This window comes from Nicotiana tomentosiformis, chromosome 6 (assembly GCF_000390325.3).
Source record: "Nicotiana tomentosiformis chromosome 6, ASM39032v3, whole genome shotgun sequence".
NCBI lineage: Eukaryota > Viridiplantae > Streptophyta > Magnoliopsida > Solanales > Solanaceae > Nicotiana > Nicotiana tomentosiformis.
This window is the reverse complement of record NC_090817.1, coordinates 13302574-13323563: the sequence shown is the minus strand read 5'-3', so window position 1 is coordinate 13323563 and position 20990 is coordinate 13302574. Positions and strand designations below refer to the sequence as shown.

Genomic DNA, 20990 nt, shown 5'->3' with positions numbered 1-20990 from the left:
ACGAGGTGACGAGTGTATACACGGGAGCTAAATGTGAAAGATTATGTTTTAAATTATGTAGATCACTGTTGCGCATTAATTAAATTATTTTATTTTGTTATATTCTTCATTATTGATTTAATGTTTATATTTTAAATTTGTTTGACTTTTTCCTGCTAATTATTTTATCTGTTTAGTTGGAACTTGGTTTCTTTTATTTTGTGCATTATTTGAGTTGATTTTTTTAAAATTAAATATTATTAATATGAAGTAATTGATATTTTTAAATTTGGTATCGAAACAACGTATTAAAGTTTTTGAAATATTAATTTGCTGAATTATTTATTCCTGAATATTTTTGTAAGATTTTCGTACTCATTGTGATGGAGCAGTGAGCTCTTTATTGTGGAAAAATATTATTTTTGAATTATTTTGACATGAGCCGTGAGCTCTTTATTATGAAAAAATATTGTTGTTGAATTATTTTGGCAAGTTAAATTATTTGAGCACTTGAGGTACAAATTGTGATATATTGTGATGTTGATACACATGCGGTGATATAAGGTCTGGGTATTGAAACGCACGCGGTGAGATAAGGGTGGCTTGATACGCGTGGCTAGTAGGGGAACTACTAGAAGTCATGCTGTGTGATAAGGATGACTAAAACGCGGGATGCTATTTCGGAAAAAAAAAAATTCTTTAAAATAAATTGTGAAGGCTCCCGCGGTGAGATAAGGAAATGAGATATTGTGAATTTATTTATAATTTGGGACTACGAGGCGGTACCTCGGGAGTGCCCTTGTTGATATTGGGTACCTCTGTGGTGTACTCATACTGCGCTTCTGCACATCTTTTTGTGCAGATCTAGGTACATCATATCAGACCAGACATCAGTAAACTAGTTGTATGAGGAGACTTTGAGGTATATCTGCCAGCGCCCGCAGACTCCAGAGTCCCCTTTTATCATTATTATGTTTCTTCCTTATTTTTCTTAAACCTTGATATATAGAGACATTGAAGATAAATTCTTAGAAGCTTGTGACTAATTTCTACCGGGTTTTGGGAGTTGAAATTGTTTGAATTGTAGTTTATTTATTTTAGATTAAATTTTTATTCCGCATTGATAGGCTTACCTAGTCTTAGAGACTAGGTGCCATCACGACATCCTACAGAGGGAGTTTGGGGTCGTGACAATTACGTAACAAATAAAGTAAGATATTTTTAGCACAAAATAATTGTTCTCTTTTCCTTCTATTGTTCAAAATATTAAAATCCATTTGGGTTATGGGTCAAATCAAATTGTGGATGAAATGGGTCTAAATTGGGTACGGTCCATCTAAGTTTATGTGGCACTATAATTAGATTTTTAATTAAATTTAATGTCATGTCATATTTTTATAGGATATTTTTATAGATTTTGAACTATAATGACTTTTAAGTTACAAGGGTAAAGTTGAATGACTTTTAAGTGATGAAAAATAAATAAGTGACTTTTGTGAAATAAATTATAAGTTGGATGACCATAAGTGAAATTAACCCGTACTAATTATGCTAGAACTTTAAACCCAAAAAACAAACTGTTATGTGCTAGGAGCCTAGGACAATAATTGAGGAGGTAGTAGACAGTATACGGAATAATAATAATAATAATAATAATAATAATAATAATAATAATTATTATAGTCAGTAAATAAACTCCTAAATACTATAAAGGAATAATGCATAAAGACCCCTATACTTGTGTCAATTTTCAATTACACGCTTTAAAGATCCCGTACCCGTTGTTATATAAATATACTCTCAGGCGATTTCACTGGTCAGTATTCCATAATTTCTCACTATTTTGTACTCCTTACAACTTACGAACTAAGAAAGTTTAAAGCTGAGAAGTGAGAAAGTAGAATAGCGGAAGCTATAAGCAAAAAAGATTTATGCTATGCCCCCCAGGAAAGAACCCTGCAGAAATTTCCTGCGTGGCAGGTATAAATTTTGTTTTTTTTTGGCTTCAATTACATTCGCATACTTTATTTATTATTATGTCCATGTATTTCAGGGTTCTTGATAAACCCCTTTAAACCTGCATTTCAAAATTCTTGATTTCCCTATATGTAGTATATAGGAGTAGAGTTGGTTTACCGTCAGCATAAAAGTGTATTTTTTGGATTTTGTATTGGAGGGCTTGGATTGAGCGGAATGAATTTAGAGAATTTTGTATAGCCGACCCTGACTTGTTTAGGATTAAAGCGTAGTTGATTGATGGTTGTACTCATGTTTATCGTAATGGCTGAATGATCTTAGCTAGTATCGCGAATGGCGGAACCAAAAATTTATACAAGTGGATTCAAAAAAATAAATTAGGATGTCACAGTTGGGATTTAAACACATGACCTAAAGCAACTTTTGAACCCCCTTCACTATAATACTTGAATTTTTCTTCATGTCAAGGGGATTCAACAGCTCACATATAAGCAAAAACATATCATTTTTACCCTATTTGTACGGTGTAATTTTTCGACTACTTCACCCTACTTAGTTATGCCACTGAGTATAGTCCCAAGCTTCAAGCTTTTTTCGTCTCTTTGTTCTTCTTGGATTGGCAATTTGTTTAATTTCAATGAAGAAATTTATGTTGGGGTACAGAATTACATTAGTTCATGTATGGGATTGGCAAAAAGTTTAACTTTTGTTTTGTTTGATCTGGCTTCAATAAGTTTGTTACTTCTCTCCTGAAGCAAAAAAATTTCTGGACAATGTTATTATTGTTTATGCATGAGATGATTCATATAGCCGACCCCAGCTTGTTTGGCATTGAGGCATAGTTTTTGCACTGTTAAACTGTTAATATTGCTTCCAGTGAAATAGAAGGGAAAGAAGAAAATTGAGAAGAGACACTGTATTTCTTATTGTCTTATGTTCGTTCTTTTTTCCTTTCTTCTCTGTGAAGGTCAAGAATGTAAAATGATCCCTACCTTTGATGGTATTTATTTGGGTGCCAATGTAATTTTTGGGACTGGAGTTGTGGTGTCTACACTGTACTACTTGGGGCCTCTGTTACTATAACTATGCTGCTTGTAATGCTATTACCAATGGTACTACCACTAGAGATACTGAAAATAGTTGAAATTGAGCACTCTGGTTAAGACTTACTTACCACAATATCAAGGATGAATGTTAAGCATACCCCATGTTTAAGTGAGAGATGATGGGGACCTATCGAAACATTAAGTGGAGGTGAATGGGTAGATCCCTGATTGAACTTTTTTATTTTTACCGGGATATGTAAAGGTAGGTTGAAAAGTGTGGTTTTTTTCTTTTCTTTTGGAGGGGGGTTGCATTTCTTTTCCTCATTACATAATATTGACCAAAGATTGAATAATGATTGGTATGGTATTCCATCTTAGAACTTAGAATAGTGGTGTTATCTGTTATGTCTTATACCTGTGTAACTTAAAACATGTAGAAAGTATTATTCAGATTAGTAGTTTTTTATTGGAGCCGAGTAATCCTTATTTTGATTAGGTTACCCTAAGTATGAAGAACATGATCTGATCTTTGTCTTATTCATCCAGCTGTCAATATGGTGAACGTTGTAAATTTCTTCATGTTGCCCAACAACAGCCGAAGCCAAATCCATTTGGGTTTGGCAGCCAGCCCTCTAATTTTCAGAGTACGAATCTGCAACAGACAAAGTCCAACCCTTATGGTTTCGGTGTTCAGAACAACTTCCAGTCTAGAGGGTCCAACGATCTGGGGCCCAAGCAGAGTCAATATAAGGTACTTTAGCCGTTACCCTCTAATTATAGCTAGTTGCTGCGGATATATAATATTTATTTACTCCCTCCGTCCCAAAAAGGATGATAAATTTTGAATTTCGAGAATCAAACGAGTAGTTCTTTGATCGCGGTTTTTTCATGTCTTTTAAATATTTTCAATTGTCAATTATTGTGACTTATTGTACTTTTTATGTAGTTTTCAAATATGTAAATTTTATTTCAAAAATTTCAAGATTCAACGTCCGAATTTGAGGTCAAAATTAAGAAGTTTGACTCTCGAAATCCGAAAGTATCATCCATCCTTTTTATGATTGAAGGAGTATTTATTTAATATAAGTAATTAAGTACTATTCTTTCCCAGTACCATTTTGAGGAGTCTTCACTCCATATACTCAAATTTTACCTGCTAATACATGATAAAGAAAAATGCTTCTCAAGAACCTTTAGTCCTGGACTAGAATTCATATCATTCTTCATCTTTATGTCTCAGCATAAGTGTTCACATGTTGCTAGTGTTAGGTGGTAGTACTTTTAGAAGTTGAAGAAATGATGGTGAGTCATAAAAAGAATCGGAAGAATACGAAGTATGGAATTTACACATCTGAGAAATTCATTTTATTAGTTTTAAAGACGGGCCTTGTATTTTCTTGAATATGTATTAATAAGAATGTAATTTTTGGGGTATGCCATATAGAAAAAGGAAAAGAACGTGATTTTGGTTGAATGATGTAATGGCCCTTTTCATTTGTTGAAAAAGAACAAACAATCATTAGCAAGACGTGCTAGGTAATTTCATATGCTATTTGAAGCTTTTCTTTAAAAGGCTACCTTTTGATTTCAGCAAAGGTAGAAGTCTAGACCTGTTAAATGGGTCGGCGCGACCCTAAACCGAACCTGTTGACTCTTGGTCCGTGGGTCCTTAACCGGGCTGGGCCGGTTCACTTTCTTATAGGGACCGGTCCGGATTTGACCCATTAATCAAAACATGTTGACCCAACCTAGACCTGTAACCCGTAACCCCTTAACCCGGGCCCTAATGGACCGAATCCAATTTAATTAAAAAAGTTTAAAACTAATAAATGATAAAAATTTCAAACTTTGTAAGTATATACGAACTTGAAATTACTACATGTCCTTGAAGCCGGTTAGAATGAAAATGAAAGAAAAATCATACTTTATTAACATTAAAACTTGAGAAACATATGGAATTCGACTATTTCTATAACTAATAGTCTAAAACATATGGAATTCGACTATTTCGACAAGACGCTTCATAGTGTCTGGTATTATATTCTTTCTTCAATGTTTGGATTCAATTTTTTACCACTTGTTTGAATATATATGTGAGCTGGTTCGGGCCGGTTTAGTGGGTTAAAATATTATAGCCCGGCCCAGTCCCGTTAAATTAATGGGTTGGTCCGGTTAGGGTTTCATGGGTCATGGGCCGGTTAAAAGGGTCAATATTAATGGGTTATGTGGGCCGGTTCGTGGGTCGACCCGGCCCATTTGACATGTCTAGGAAGAACGTCATTGATGCTATCTTCAAAAGAAAAAATCACATGAATCTAAAGTAAAGGTTAATCAATGGAAACTTATGGAGTTAACTATTTTTTTAATATAAGTTTATGGAGCTTAATACTTATTGTTTTGTTTTTGAGGTAACTAGAGTTTTCTATTGCTAATAGTTACATACTGGCGAGACAATATCTGTGTATGGTTTTGCTGGAACTTTCTGTATTATTCCTTTATCTGATAACATGACATATTTATGTAATACTATGTATTGGCCTGTGCATGAGTATGTGTAGGTTCAATTCTATCCAGTTTTCTAGGTTCTATGAAGAATTAAAATGAATGGATAGATGATGCATATTAACTTTTTTTGTCGAAAATGATACATATTAACTCTGTTTATCTTCTTTTTTGTTTTTTAGCCTTTCGAAAATAAGTGGACTCGTTCTACAAGTACCAACAGTTCTTCATCGCGGCAATCTGATAATCAGCCTGTAGCACCTAATCACACGTGAGTTCTTTGTGGCACAACCCTTTCTGTTTTGCGTTTAGCTTTATGGTTTAAATGGAATTAACGGTTTGGTTCTGCTACATGTGTAGCTGCACAGATTCTGACTCATGCAGACGCCAGATTATGGAAGATTTTAATAATGAGAAGCCAATGTGGTTGCTTACATGCTATGGTCATCGAAAAAAGTATGTTTCTAGATCTTATCTTCACTTGACGCACTTTGCTAAATTATCTTGCCTCATACTTTCAGTTTCTCTCATGAATAAGATCTAGTGAAGATTAAAACATTTTTGTTTGGCGAGTCATCCAGCTTCTTTAATTAGTGTTAAATTATTATTGGAAGTTAATGAATTGGAAAAATGAAGATCTCTAACCCTTCACTTTCGTTTGCCAATTTATGTACTTTGATCTCTTGTACTACTCAAACAACGAATCATGCATTAACGCAAATACTAGTATAATTTGTTATTTGTTCTTTTCATTAGCTATTACACCCATATCTGTTCTTCTAACTTGTAATTGACGACTTGATAACTGCTTGTCTTGGGAGATTACAAATTTTCAAATCTTAGACTCCTACTCTTAGGAACTTTGGTTGGAGAAGTGATTGCATCTTCCTCTCTTACTATCCATGTTTTTCAAACTAAACTATCGTACGAAGTTCCCTTGTTGCGACTCTTCTATGGAGAGAGTACTCTTAGTTTCTACTCTTTCTCTTTTCTGAAACTAAAAGGAAAACAAAAAGAAGCAAAATTTTATTCTATGGACCCCTGCATATATCTGGTGGGCTTAGGTTCAAGTTCTATCTGCATTGCCTGTTTCATGAACTAGTAGATCATAGAGATTGATCAAGAACTGCAACTTCTTTTGTATGCAGCGGTCCATGTGATGTTACCGGTGATGTTAGCTATGAAGAGCTACGAGCAGCAGCATATGATGATGCAAAACGTGGACAGAGCTTGATGTCTATTGTAAGACACCACCTTTGCTGCCTTCTTTTGCTCTGTATTGTCGGCTGATACTGTTCGATGCAATTGAACATTGTTGGTTTCATATCTGTATATATGCCTTAAATGAAACTTGTTCTCAAAATTCTAGCAAAGAATTTTATCTTATCGGGAAGGAAGACTTCTAAGTCAAGCAGAGTGCTTTAGATTAGTTAGAGAGCTACATTAACATGATCAAGCTTTTCCTCTTCCATCACCTGGTTGAGTTTTCTTTCTTCCTTCCTCCCCTGAAAATATGTTGAGAGAGGAGCAAGTTCACTTTGAGTAATGATTTCTAAAATTTTGCAGTTTGTTTTTTGGGAAGGATAGTGATGATACTTTTGATATGCTTAGTGCAAATGATAGATTTTCGTAGCGCTCTCTTGATAAGGACTATCTCAGACTTTCACCCACCCTCTGTTATAATTTGCAAACGAAAAGACACTTGCCATCTAAAAAGTAGACCATTTCTGCCCTTTGCCTCCAATTTAGCAAACGGAATCCTTGTTGACATTTATCATTGACACATACGCTGACACGTGGATGACATGTATGCTGACACATAGGGCCCTAGAAAACTTGTCAGCAGAAGCTAAACCTCCAAAAGCCTCCCCTTTTGACTGTTATTTATAGTCTTAAGTTTCTCAACCCCAAGTGTCCCTTTCTACTGGCTTCATCACCTTTTCTCATTTTACTAGGTCATACTTGAACCTTCCTACTTGAGCTAGATGTACCTGCCTTTCTTTCCCAAGTGGATTTTCCCGAGTTTGAGCAGACTACGGTTCCATTGCTGCTTCCATATGAAATTCTCACCTTATCTTGGCTCACTTCTTTTACTATCCAGGGAAAAGATCATAATTGCTGTTTCAGATTTGTATAGGTTACTTTGCATCGATTTTCAGTAGACCTTTTGCTAGGGCTGGAACTGCCTTGGTGCCAATCTTTGACTATCTCATTACTTATCAGTAAACTCTATCATAGTCTTCGTCTAAAAGCATCTTGTGGTCTTGCGTCTAAGTTCTTAACAAACTGTTTTCTGTCGTCGTGTTAATGCAGGTTGAGAGAGAGAGGAACATGCTCAATTCTAAAGCAGCTGAATTTGAAAATCTATTGCGGAATTATGTAGCTCCATCAACTTCTGTTCCTAATGGTCAAAGTCCTTTTCCCGGTGCCGCCCCGAATGCTTCATTGATTGCTCAAAGCCCTTTGCCTGGTACCACGCCGAATGCTTCATTGAGTGCTCAAAGTCCTTTTCCTGGTACCGCGCTGAATGCCTCATTGAGTGCTCAAAGTCCTTTTCCTGGTACCACGCCGAATGCCTCATTGAGTGCTCAAAGTCCTTTTCCTGGTGCCGCGCCAAATGCATCGTTGAGTGATCAAAGCAGTTTTCCTCCTTCAGCCTCAAGTTTTAGTCAGTTGGGAGCTTTACTGAATACAGGGTTAGAACTGATGCATGAATATTACCTACATTAGTGCATTTACACCAAGTTTTTTGCTTCTTTGATAGGTAAACTTTAGTTATAGCAAAGCAGGAACCAAGTGCTGGACATTACCATTAGGACATTTTCCTATTACAAAATCTGTTAGAAAAAGCGAGCACTTGGTTCTCATGGTTCTCAGCTCACTTCATTGACTCACTAAGCCACACCCTTGGGTAAAAAAAAAAAGCGATTATTTTTCTCATACGTGTAATTTCGACCATAAATCTGCATACCACTAGAGATTTGGCTTTTACCAACTTCTGTCTACATTTTTTTAATTAACAGGGCATCTGCTCCAACTAATACATTTGGGAAACCCAGTACCCTTGGGAACTCTGTTAAGACATCAAGTTCTTCTGGGGCGAATGCTTTTTCATTTGGGAATGCGGCAGGTGATTTAACACGGGTTTTAAGTGTTATTAATTCTTGATTATGCATTTTATTTAGCTCGACTTTATTTGCAGGTTCAGGTTCCTTTGGCTTCGGAAGCCAAGTCACATCCCAGTCACATCAAAATCCTCTCACTCCCAGCAATATTTCAGCTAGTTCTGAGAGGAACCCATTTTCTACCTCAACTACCTCGCAACATTTTCCTAATCCCTCTAGCGACCAACTTCCTACTCCTCAGGGGCATTTTTCTGCTTCAGTTGCGGTGTCCCCTTTCAACATCAACTTGATGTAAGTTCCAGCAGTAGTTACTTAACTTGCCATAATTATTATATAGACTCTTGAGAATTAAATCATCAAATATTTCGGTTTTTTCAGTTTCTGTTGAAATATGAAATGGTAACTTACTGATGAGGTCCTTTTGGGTGTTCTTGTTTTGCAGGAATGCTGCATCAACAGAGGAATTCAGTGGGGATAACAGCATTTGGACAAAGAAGGAATGGAAAATTGGGGAGGTAAGCTCTTAACATATTTTCCTCCCTTTGAACACTAAATATAAAATTAAAAATAAAAATAACCTCCCTTGAAGATGGAAGAAGATGGTGCATCTGCAAGCATGTCTACCTATGTATTTAATTTAATGCTAGCGTAAAACATTAAAGATAACATATTAAAAAATTCCATCGTTCGTGTTTTTTTTAATTCTTGTTGCTTTTCAGATTCCAGAAGAAGCACCCCCAGACAAATATATCTTTTAGGACTGTTTCTGGCACCTGCCTATTGAAGGTTGTCAGTGTAAATCAGATACAGAAGAAATTTCTTTTTTGTGACATGGTTCGTTGTCAAAGAAGCAGAGAATTTTGGACATATGGTGAAGTTCCTAACACGTTATTGCTTGTGAAGACGGGTTTACAATATCTTCTCCCTTTATACGCTTCCAAAGAGGGGTCAAATATCGTTTTCTCAGCTGTTGAAAGAGTTGTAATATTATCAAGTTGAGAGCTTGTATAAGAGTCAAAGAAGAAAACGAAATTGATAAGTCATGATATTTCTTTATTAATGTTATTTGAATAGTTATAGTAATAAGGTGTAGAAATGGCTAGCCAAATCCCAATTACTACGAGTATCAAAATTTTGTTTTCTCAAGTTGCCAATTCATTTGCATGGTATTTTCACTTTCTTGGACGTACAAATTAGAGCAACTCATAAACTCACTTTACCAATATGCGTCGAGAACAATCCTCACTAGCTCATAGCAGCAACTCTGCTCCAGATTTTGATACTGTAGATTTGTACAGCAACATGAAGTTCTGCTCCGATGTTGTAAAATATGTGCAGTGCATGCTCATGAAAATACTTTAACCAACATACAACAAGCATCGGAAAAAAAAAATAGACACTCTGTTACTAAGTTTAAGAGCTACCAAGAAGCGTAATTTAGACAAGATTCACAACAAAATGATGAAACCACCTTCATAGCCGGTAATGACAGTACCACCAGAAAACCATAACTTGTACCCATTTTAGGTTAAGATCCAATGAAAGAAGAGATTATGGCAATTGCAGGACTATAACATTTAGTTGCTTAACAGCCTTGAATATTATAGCTCCTACTGTCTTCTACTTTGGCTGTTTGGGTCTATTCACCAATGCAGACCCAAACACCGCTTCCAACTGGGTCTTCAATCCCAAAACAGCAGTTGAGATGTACTCGTTTCACAGTAGTGGACCAAAAACATCAAAAAGCATGGAAAATATGCATTTGTTCTGGATACGCAATGCAAAGATGGAGATAATACTTCTTTTTCAGCTCTAACTAGCATTAGGAGACACTTCAGTTTTGCTGTCTGTTCCAGTTGGAGAACGTGCTGAAGGAGGCACATAAATTCTTGCTCTTTTCAATATTTCAGCAACAACCCAGTGCTTACGCTTGCTCAGTGGTCTTGAATGATCCAACTTAACCTGAAATTGCAATTTCATCCAAAACTTAACTTCTTGTTCACAGATTACACCAAATCTAGCTACATTTGAGACATCAATCTTAAACAAGCAAGCAGGAAGTTAACAGAATGAGTTCATGGTAAGATACAATGCAATGTACACGAAGGATGTAATTTAAAGTTCTAAGTGTGATGACATTAAAGGATTAAAGTAAATCATCCTGACAAAGCAGTTCGATAAAAGAGTTACATTCGCTGCAGCTATATATTGTAGTAAATAATAATTTGACGAGGAAAAAAGTAAAAGAACCTTCAACCTTATCAAAAAAAAAAAGAGCAAAAGAACCTTTAATCAGACGAAGCAAGGATATACATTATTTACACTTACAATTCACCAAGTCTCTATCTGAATCCTCACATCTTTCCCTCAACTTAAAATAGATACATTAGGGTTTTCCTTACAGCCAGTCCCCTTCTTTCTCAAACTCGTGGTTAAAAGCATTTTTCATACTTATTAATATTCCGAGGGGAAGCCTCCTCTTTTCTCTCTTGTATAACTCTAGGTGTAATATAATCAGAAATGCCATAACAAGAACACATAAATCAACGACAACACAATCCCAAATTAATTGCGGTCGTTATACAAATCCCAACCAGTTCCATTCTAATTTAGTCTTGAGAGGTGTATCATAATTCGACTATAACCTACCGCAAACCCAAATTCTTTATCCATAGTTGGGAGTTGGGACCTTGAAATAACATTATTCAGAAAATTTCAACTGAAAGTGAAAAGGACGTCACCAACTTTATGTACCCACAAACAGGCACAGATGATAGGAACACATTGTCAACCAAGAACTTGGATAAAAATGAAGCTCCAAGATGAGTCTAGGCATGCATAATTTTAGGTGATTATTTTTCATTGCAACAAACAATTATTTTGGAGTCTAATAACCAACTCCCATGCGAGCTCCCAACAATTCATTCCATAAACTAGGACCACTTTTGATTCTTAAATATTTTCTCCATTTACGACTCCAGATTCTTTCATTTCATATATAGATCATTTCCTTCCCTAGTACGTTGACTGAGAGCTTTAACAATATATTGAAAAATGAGCGACAAATGGATTGATCAAGAAAGATCTTTTCTTCTTCTTATATATAAGATTGTGTTTGGATCTGAATATGTTTGGTAAAGATTTGGCGAGTTTACAAGCTCATAGTTTAAACCGCTTGAATGATCAAAGACCAAAATAACATCATCAGCAACATTTCCACTGAAAAAGTCCAGTTTTTTCACCAACTTCATGTACACACTAAAAATGGCTCAACCAAGAATTAGGAAAATGAAATGAAAATCTATAGTGAGTGTAGATATGGGTAAATTTAGGTGCTTTTTTTGGGGCTTTTAACACATTTGGTCGTCAGCCCAAAGTAATTAATAGCCGCTAGCCAAATACACACACAAAAAAAATACATTGATTATGTATAAAATATGTATATTATACATTAATACACAGAAAATATACATTTGCCGGCTATTATTTTGGGGAGCGGCTACACTGCGGAGACTTCTCTCTTTTTTTTTTTTTTTTTTTTGCATTGAAACAAAATTTATTTTGAAGTCAATTGCGAGTTCAGAAGCTCATAATTAAAAAAGCTCAAGTAATCTAAGACTATACAAACAGAATAAAAACGCACACACACACACACACAGTGAGAAAAAGGAGATTACGCGGTCACCGATATTGCACTCGTTCTTCTCGTCATGAGCCATGAATTTGGAGGTGCGCTTAACATATCGATTGTAAAGCTTGTTGTGGAAGAGCCGATCGACTGCCACCACTACTGATTTCTGCATTTTGTTCGACACTACTCTCCCTACCACCGGCTTCATCGCAATTACAATGCTAAAACCACCGTCTACGGCCTAAACCCTACAATGTCGACTGTGACGACGCCGTTAAATTTTAGACTTTGTTTTTCACTAATAAATTCATATATTGGTGATGTGCACCATCTTCCCTTAAGTATGCAATAAGTGGCATTTAGACCCACGAAATTTGTTCTCCTGTACATTATCAACCCTTGTTATTATAAATTGGGGGAGATGATACCCACTTTTTTAAAAATACTAGTCTTTATGTTTGTGCGATGAACTAATATTTTATGTCAATTATTATGAAACGCGTACAAAAATTAATAAACTTTCAATCGCATAAATATTCTAAAATTAATTTCAACTGAATATGTACGAAATTTAATACTTACAAAATTCAATAATCAATTCCTTAAAAAAAAGGAATATAATATACAATCCAAACCAACTAATTTGGTAATATTTTGGCACAATAAAAGGAAAAAATAGAACGAAATATTATGAAATCATACAATTATGTGATTAAAGTTGTAAAATCACTTAAAGAATACAATAATACTTAATATTTTTTCTCTAGGTCAATGACCTTCTTTGATTTAGTTAAGATTTAATGATTCAGATACATGAAAATCATATTTATCAAGATATATTAAATATAATTATTATTGAATATGAAACCTTGACGGAATTAAATATACTTACCGTAATGTCCTTCTCATAGAAATCTCATCATACTTAGTTTGACTCGGAAACGATTTAATTAGCTGATAGTCCGAAATTCTAGTAGACACGTTTAATTGAACTATTCAAAAGCATGATGAACTAGTCGAAGCATGAATGAATCGTTTGTTTTTTGGAAGATTTTTAGAAAAATCTGATTTTTCTTCCATAAATTCACGGATTCATGATATAAACGAGTATGGAATCATGAAATATAATCAATATAGGATAAGGAACACTTACCCCAATGTTTTCCGTGAAAATCGCCCAAATATTCGCCTTAACCGAGCTCAAAACGACCAAAATGTGGAAATAATATCGGACTCTTCAATTTATACACTGCCCAGGCATTTCTGCACCTGCGGTGCCTGGGCTTGCATTTGCGAGATCGCATTTGCGAGAAAATCTCGCATCTGCGGAGGAAAAATGCGCACCTGCGCTGACCTCCGCTTCTGCAATTATTGTGTCCGCTTCTGCGGACGCGCGGGTGCGTGCATGTTTCTCCACCTGCGTACTTTTGCCCAGCCACGCCCGGGCGCATCTGCGATGGAAGGCTCGCTTTTGCGAGCTCGCACCTGCAGTCAAAAATCCGCAGGTGCGATTACAACAGAAGGCAAAATTTCAGATTTTGCTTAAGTCCAATTCTTGTTCCGATTTCAATTCGAATCACACTCGGGGTACTCGGGACCACGTCCGAATATACCAACAAGTCCCGTAACATAATACGGACTTACTCGGGGTCTAATATCACGTCAAACAACGCTGAACTTACAATTCACACCCCGATTCGAACTTAAGAGTTTTAAACTTTTCAATTTGCAAATCTCGTGCCAAAAACATATTAAATGAATTCGAAATGACTTCAAATTTGGCACACAAGTCATAAATGACATAACAGAGCTATTCAAATTTCCAGAATCGTATTCCGGCTCCGATATTAAAAAGTCAACCCCGTGGTCAAATCACGATACGGAGCTACCGAAACTGTCAAAATACTGATCCGGGTCTGTTTGCTCAAAATATTGCCCAAAGTCAACTCAATTGAGTTTCAAGGCTCTATTTCACATTTTAATCCATTATTCACATAAAAACTTTCCTGAAAATTTTACGGACTGTGCACACAAGTCGAGGAATGATAATTAGTACTTTTTAAGATTTTAGAATATAAAATTACTTATTAAATTTAAAGATGACATTTTGGGTCATCACATTCTCCACCTCTAAAACAAACATTCGTCCTCGAACGGAGTTAGAAAAAAAAAATACCTGAGCTGGTGAATAAGTGTGGATATTTACTCCGCATGTCCGACTCGGACTCCCAGGTAGATGCCTCTACCGTCTGACCTCTCCATTGCACCTGTACTGAAGGATAACTCTTAGACCTCAACTGTCGGACCTGCCGGGCTAGAATAGCCACCGGCTCCTCCTCGTAAGGCAAATATTTGTCCAATTGGACTAAGCTGAAATTTAACACATGGGACGGATCACCATGATATTTTCGGAGCATAGACACATGGAACACTGGATGAACCGCTGATAAACTAGGTGGTAATGCAAGCCTGTAGGCTACTTCACCCACCCTTTCAAGAATTTCAAAGGGTCTGATATACCTAGGGCTCAACTTGCCCTTCTTTCCGAACCTCATTACACCTTTCATAGGTGAAACTCGGAGTAATATTCTTTCTCCAACCATGAATGCAATATCACGAACTTTACGGTCGGCATAACTCTTTTGCCTAGAATGAGCTGTGCGAAGTCGATCCTCAATAATCTTGACCTTATCCAAGGCATCTTGTACCAAATCGATACCCAATAACCGAGCCTCTCCCGGTTCAAACCAGCCAACTGGCGAACGACATCGCCTTCCGTATAATGCCTCATATGGAGCCATATGAATGCTCTACTGGTAGCTATTATTATAAGCAAACTCCGCAAGTGGTAAGAAATGATCCCAAGAACCTCCAAAATCTATAACACAAGCGTGAAGCATATCTTCCAATATCTGAATAGTGCGCTCTGACTGTCCGTCTGTCTGTGGATGAAATGTTGTACTTAACTCCACCCGCGTGCCCAACTCACGTTGTACAGCTCTCCAGAAATGTGAGGTAAACTGCGTACCTCAATTTGAAATAATAGACACGGGCACACCGTGAAGGCGGACAATCTCACGAATGTAAACTTCAACTAACCTTTCTAAAGAATAGGTAACTGCCACTGGAATGAAATGTGCTGATTTGGTTAACCTCTCCACAATGACCCAAAATGCGTCAAATTTTCTCTAAGTCCGTGGGAGTCCAACATCAAAATCCATAGTGATACGCTCCCATTTTCATTCAAGAATTTCTAACTTCTGAAGCAAACCACCAGGTCTCTGATGCTCGTATTTAAGTTGTTGACAATTCAAACACCGAGCTATATATGCAACTATATCCTTTTTCATTCTCCTCCACCAATAATGTTGCCGCAAATCTTTATACATTTTGGCGGTACCTGGATGAATAGAATACCTGGAACTGTGTGCCTCTTCAAGAATTAATTCACGAAGCTCATCCACATTAGGCACACAAATACGACTCTGCATTTGCAGAACTCCATCTTCCCCCACAACAACATGTTTGGCATTACCGTGCCGCACCGTGTCCTTAAGGACAAGTAAATGAGGATCATCATACTGCCTCTCTCTGATGCGCTCATATAAAGAAGACCGAGCGACTGTGCAAGCTAGAACCCGACTGGGTTCTGAAACATCTAACCTCACGAACTGATTAGCCAAAGTCTGAACATCTGCAGCTAATGGCCTCTCACCAACCGGAATATACGCAAGACTACCCATACTCACAACCTTTCTACTCAAAGCATCGGCCACCACATTGGCCTTTCCGGGGTGATACAAAATGGTGATATCATAGTCTTTCAACAACTCCAACCATCTTTTCTGCCTCAAATTAAGATATTTTTGTTTGAACAGGTACTGAAGGCTTCGATGATCAATAAATACCTCACACGAGACACCGTAGAGGTAGTGCCTCCAAATCTTCAGCGCATGAATAATGGCTGCCAGTTCTAAGTCATGAACAAGATAATTCTTCTCGTGAACCTTCAACTTCCGCGACGCATATGCAATCACCCTGCCATCTTGCATTAATACTGCACCAAGACAAATGTGAGATGCATCCCAATATACTGTATATGATCCTGAACCTGTGGGTAATACCAATATTGGCTCCATAGTCAAAGCAGTCTTGAGCTTCTGAAAGCTCAACTCACACTCGTCTGACCATCTGAATGGGACACCCTTCTGGGTTAGTCTGGCCAATGTGCTTGCTATCGATGAAAACCCTTCCACGAACCGATGATAATAACCTGCCAAACTCAGGAAACTCCGGATCTCTTTAACTGAAGTAGGTCTAGGCCAATTTTGAACAACCTCTATCTTATTAGGATCCACCTCTATGCCTTATGCCGATACAACATGCCCCAAAAAGGCAACTGAGTCTAACCAAAATTCACATTTTGAAAACTTGGCATATAACTGATTATTCTTCAAAGTGTGAAGCACACTTCGAAGATGTTGCTCATGCTCCTCTCAACCGCTGGAGTAAATCAAGATATCATCAATGAACACAACCACAAAAGAATCTAAATAGGGCTTGAACACCCGATTCATCAGATCCATAAATGTTGCTGGGGCATTTGTCAACCCAAATGACATCACTAGTAATTCGTAATGCCCATACCGAGCCCGAAAAGCTGTCTTAGGGATATCAGACGCCTTAATCTTCAACTAATGGTAACCAGACCTCAAATCAATCTTCGAAAATACCTTGGCACCCTGAAGATGATCAAATAAGTCATCAATTTTTGGCAACAGATATTTGTTTTTGATAGCGGCCTTGTTCAACTGCCGATAATCTATACACATCCGCATAGATCTATATTTCTTCTTTATAAATAATACTGGTGCACCCCAGGGCGAGACACTAGGTCTAATGAATCCCTGATCAAGCAAGTCTTGTAACTGCTCTTTCTATTCTTTCAACTTTGGCGGGGCCATACGGTATGGTGGAATAGAAATGGGCAGAGTGCCCGGAGCCAAATCAATACAGAAATCAATATCTCTGTCGGGTGGCATCCTCGGCAAATCTATAGGAAATACTTCTGGAAATTCACGAACAACCGGTACTGAGTCCATAGAAGGAACATCCGCATTAGGATCGTGAATATAAGCCAAATAGGCTAGACACCCTTTCTCTACCATACGCCGAGCTTTCATATAAGAAATAGCCCTGCTAGCAGAATGACTAGGAGTTCCTTTCCACTTTAACCGAGGTAACCCCGGCATAGCTAGGGTCACTGTCTTGACATGACAATCCAATATAGCATGATAAGGGGACAGCCAATCCATACCCAAGATGACATCAAAATCTACCATATCAAGAAGTAGAAGATCCACACTAGTCTCAAGATTACCAATAGTAACCACTCACGAACGATAGACATGATCTACTACAACAGAGTCTCCCACCGGTGTAGATACACAGACAGAAGCACTCAGAGAATCACAAGGCACAGCCAAATATGAAGCAAAATAGGAGGACACATAGGAATAAGTAGATCCTGGATCAAATAGAACTGAAGCATCTCTATGGCAAGCTGGAATAATACATGTGATCACAACATCAGATAACTCGGCCTCAGGCCTAGCTGGAAAAGCATAAAATTGGGGCTGGGCCCCACAACTCTGAACTGTGCCCTGGGACGATCTCTAACTGGCTGGCCTCCACCTCTAACGGTCTCACCTCCACCTCTAATGGCCTGACCTCCACCTCTAGCTGCCTGACCCCTACCTCTAGATGGCTGAGCAGGCGGTGAAGCAACCGGTGCCGGTATGATGGTACGAGAATCTTGCGGAGATCTGTTACTCGCCAATCTAGGGCAATACCTCCTGATGTGACCAATGTTCCCGCACTCATAACAGTCATCCTGATATCATGGCTGCTGAAGCTGAAGCTGACCTAGATGGGCCGGATAACCGCTGTAGTAACTCTGGAGTGGTGGTGCACTGATAGGAGCTGAATGTGCACTAAATGCTGGGCTGCCCATAGTAAGGCATAATAGGACCGTGACTCCCTAAAGCACTGTGAGATGCATGAAGTGCTGAATGAAACGGTCTAGGAGGATGACCCCTACCAAAATTACCACTGCCTCCAGACGAGGCACCACTGAAGCCACCGAACTGACGAGGCCTCTTATCGGACCTCTGCCCTCTCTCATGTGCAAGAACCATCTCGATCCTCCTTGCGACATTAGCAGCCTCCTGAAACGAAATCTCACTTCCGGTCTCCTTGGCCATCTGAAGCCTGATAGGGTGAGTGAGTCCCTCAATAAACCTACTCACTCTCTCTCCCTCAGTAGGTAGTAAAAGGAGAGTATGCCTGCCCAAATCCACAAAATGGGACTCATATTGAGTAACAATCATACTGCCCTGCTATAGACGCTCAAATTGCTTTTGGAATTCCTCTCTCAGTGTGATAGGAAGGAACTTCTCCAGAAATAGCTGAGAGAACTGCTCCTAGGTAAGTGCAGGTGATCCAACTGGTCTGGTCAATGTATAATCTCTCCACCACCTCTTGGCGGAATCCGTCATCTGAAATACAGCAAAATCAACCCCATTGGTCTCAACTATACCCATGTTCTGCAACACCTCGTGGCAGCGTTCAAGATAATCATGTGGGTCCTCAGAAGGTGTACCACTGAAGTGAATTGGAAAGAGCTTAGTAAACTTATCCAGTCTCAATGAGGCCTCAAAAGACATGGCGGGCCTATCATCGGTCTGTGCTGCAATAACTGGCTGAACTACCCCAACTGGCGGGGCTGCTGGAGCCTGATTCTGGGGAGCTATCTGCTCCGGAGCGGGAGTAGTGGGAGTTTGTGCTCCTCCCCAGCCTGTAAGACGGCTGGTGCCACTGAAAATGTATCATTCTAGGCCATGCCCTCCATAAGACTTACCAAACGGACTAGAGCGTCCTGAAGTACTGGAGTGGCTATGAATCCTTCCGGGACCTGAACTGGTCCAACTGGTACATTCTGAACTGGAACTTCCTCCTGAATCCACCTGAAATGGGTGTTTAATAACGGAAAGCTCAATATTGAATTGTATCCAATTTCACTATATTGAATTCAGTTGTATTCAAACAACAACAAAATCAAGAAATAGGGTGTATACCGTTCTATTCAGTTCGACTTTATACATTGTATTTAATTCATCGATATTCATTATTCACTATTATACATTGTATTCAATTCACCGTATGTAATTCAGTTGTATTCAAACAATAAAATATTATAAAAAATAGTGATATTCGGCTGTATTCAAAAAATACTGACCTTCAAAATACATAAATACAGACAAAAAAATAATATATTTATATGAAGATATAATGTATTTGAAAGTATTTGTACAAAATACAATGTATTTGTATCATTATATGTGACTCAATAGCAAAGAAGAGAAGAAAGTTTGCCGGAGATGGCGTTTTTTGGCCAAGCAAAATACTGTATACATTGTATTAAAACTAGAAATGGAGACGAACAAATACCCGGCCTTCAAATCTTCTCTAACGACTCTGCTTTAGATTTCAAAAAGCTCAATTCAAAGCCATGGTTAAATTTGTTCGCTTACTCTCTCTTCACTTCAGATCTATTCTCTTCGCTTCAGAAAGTGCACCATCGCCACCAAAAATAGATGCTACATGGAACTTTTAGGTACAAACACAAGAGGCTCTATCAATCTACACCAACTATAGGCTATAGAACATATGACTATTTCGACGATGACTGCTTCGGAATTCCTTTTATTTTTAGATGTTCCAAGCAAATCAAATCTTTTCATTGTCTAAGATACTTCAAGCTGGACTAGATCCTATTAACTTTCAGTGTGGTTGAAACTCTAAAGGGAGAGAGATTTGAGGGTGTAACGATCCGGCCGGTCGTTTTGAGTATTATAACTCGTTCTCCCATTTACTGCTCAATTTATTATCATGACCCGAAATTCTCACCTTCGGACCGTGATGGTGCCTAACATTTTACTTGCTAGTCAAGCCAACGTTAGAATAATATTATCCATTTTTAAAATAATTTTTAAATTTATTACTAACAAAGAACAATTGCGGAAGTAAATTCTGAAATATAGTGAATAATTCATAAAAATAACGGTGTCTAAATACCATCCCAGAATTGGTGTCACAAGTGCACGAGCTTCTAGAATAAATACAAATAAAGGTCTGAATAATATAAAGCTGTCTAGAAATAAACACACAGCTAAAGTAAAATAGACGGGGACTTCAGAACTGTGGACGCTGTGCAGTTATAACTCAAGTCTCCTCCGAATAGCTGAAATCCGAGCAAGTCTATGGTACGCCGCTGGGACCAACTCCAAAATCTGCACAAGAAGTGCAGAGTGTAGTATCAGTACAACCGACCCCATGTACTGGTAAGTGTTGAGCCTAACCTCGACGAAGTAGTGACGAGGCTAAGGTAGGTCACTTACATTAATATGTACGCAATATTAGTAAAATAACAATAATAGAAATAAATCACTTAACTCATTTAGTCATAATCAATTATTATTTCAATCAATTTCCGTTGCAGCGTGCAACCTATTTCCATAATATATTCATTTTATCAAGTATATATATAGACTTTTTAATAAGTTTATTGCGGCATGCAACCCGATCCTTTAATATATTTATTTCAATCAATTATGTTGCGGCGTGCAACCCGATCCTCCAATATATTCATTTCAATCAATTCTGTTGCGG

At 37.8% G+C, this 20990-nt stretch overlaps 2 protein-coding genes across 3 annotated transcripts; one reads left to right on the top strand and one right to left on the bottom strand.

Moving 5' to 3' along the window:
- Positions 1–1795: 1795 nt before the first annotated feature.
- On the top strand, positions 1796–9804 carry LOC104113920 (zinc finger CCCH domain-containing protein 16). 2 transcript variants are annotated; one of them, XM_070177130.1, is made up of 10 exons: positions 1796–1959; positions 3549–3753; positions 5687–5775; positions 5865–5960; positions 6653–6746; positions 7818–8200; positions 8528–8629; positions 8705–8920; positions 9072–9144; positions 9349–9804. In XM_070177130.1, the coding sequence occupies exons 1-10, from the start codon at positions 1916–1918 to the stop codon at positions 9385–9387; spliced, it is 1341 nt and encodes a 446-aa protein (XP_070033231.1). In that variant the 5' UTR covers positions 1796–1915; the 3' UTR covers positions 9388–9804. The 2 variants fall into 2 exon arrangements, with proteins under 2 accessions (XP_070033231.1, XP_009622533.1); XM_009624238.4 differs by having other exon boundaries at positions 8528–8634; positions 8707–8920.
- A 272-nt stretch (positions 9805–10076) lies between these two features.
- LOC104113921 (uncharacterized) lies at positions 10077–12588 on the bottom strand. The gene is made up of 2 exons (XM_009624240.4): positions 12307–12588; positions 10077–10591 (listed from the first exon to the last, which is right to left on the bottom strand). The coding sequence occupies exons 1-2, from the start codon at positions 12466–12468 to the stop codon at positions 10442–10444; spliced, it is 312 nt and encodes a 103-aa protein (XP_009622535.1). The 5' UTR covers positions 12469–12588; the 3' UTR covers positions 10077–10441.
- Between the last annotated feature and the right edge of the window lie 8402 nt (positions 12589–20990).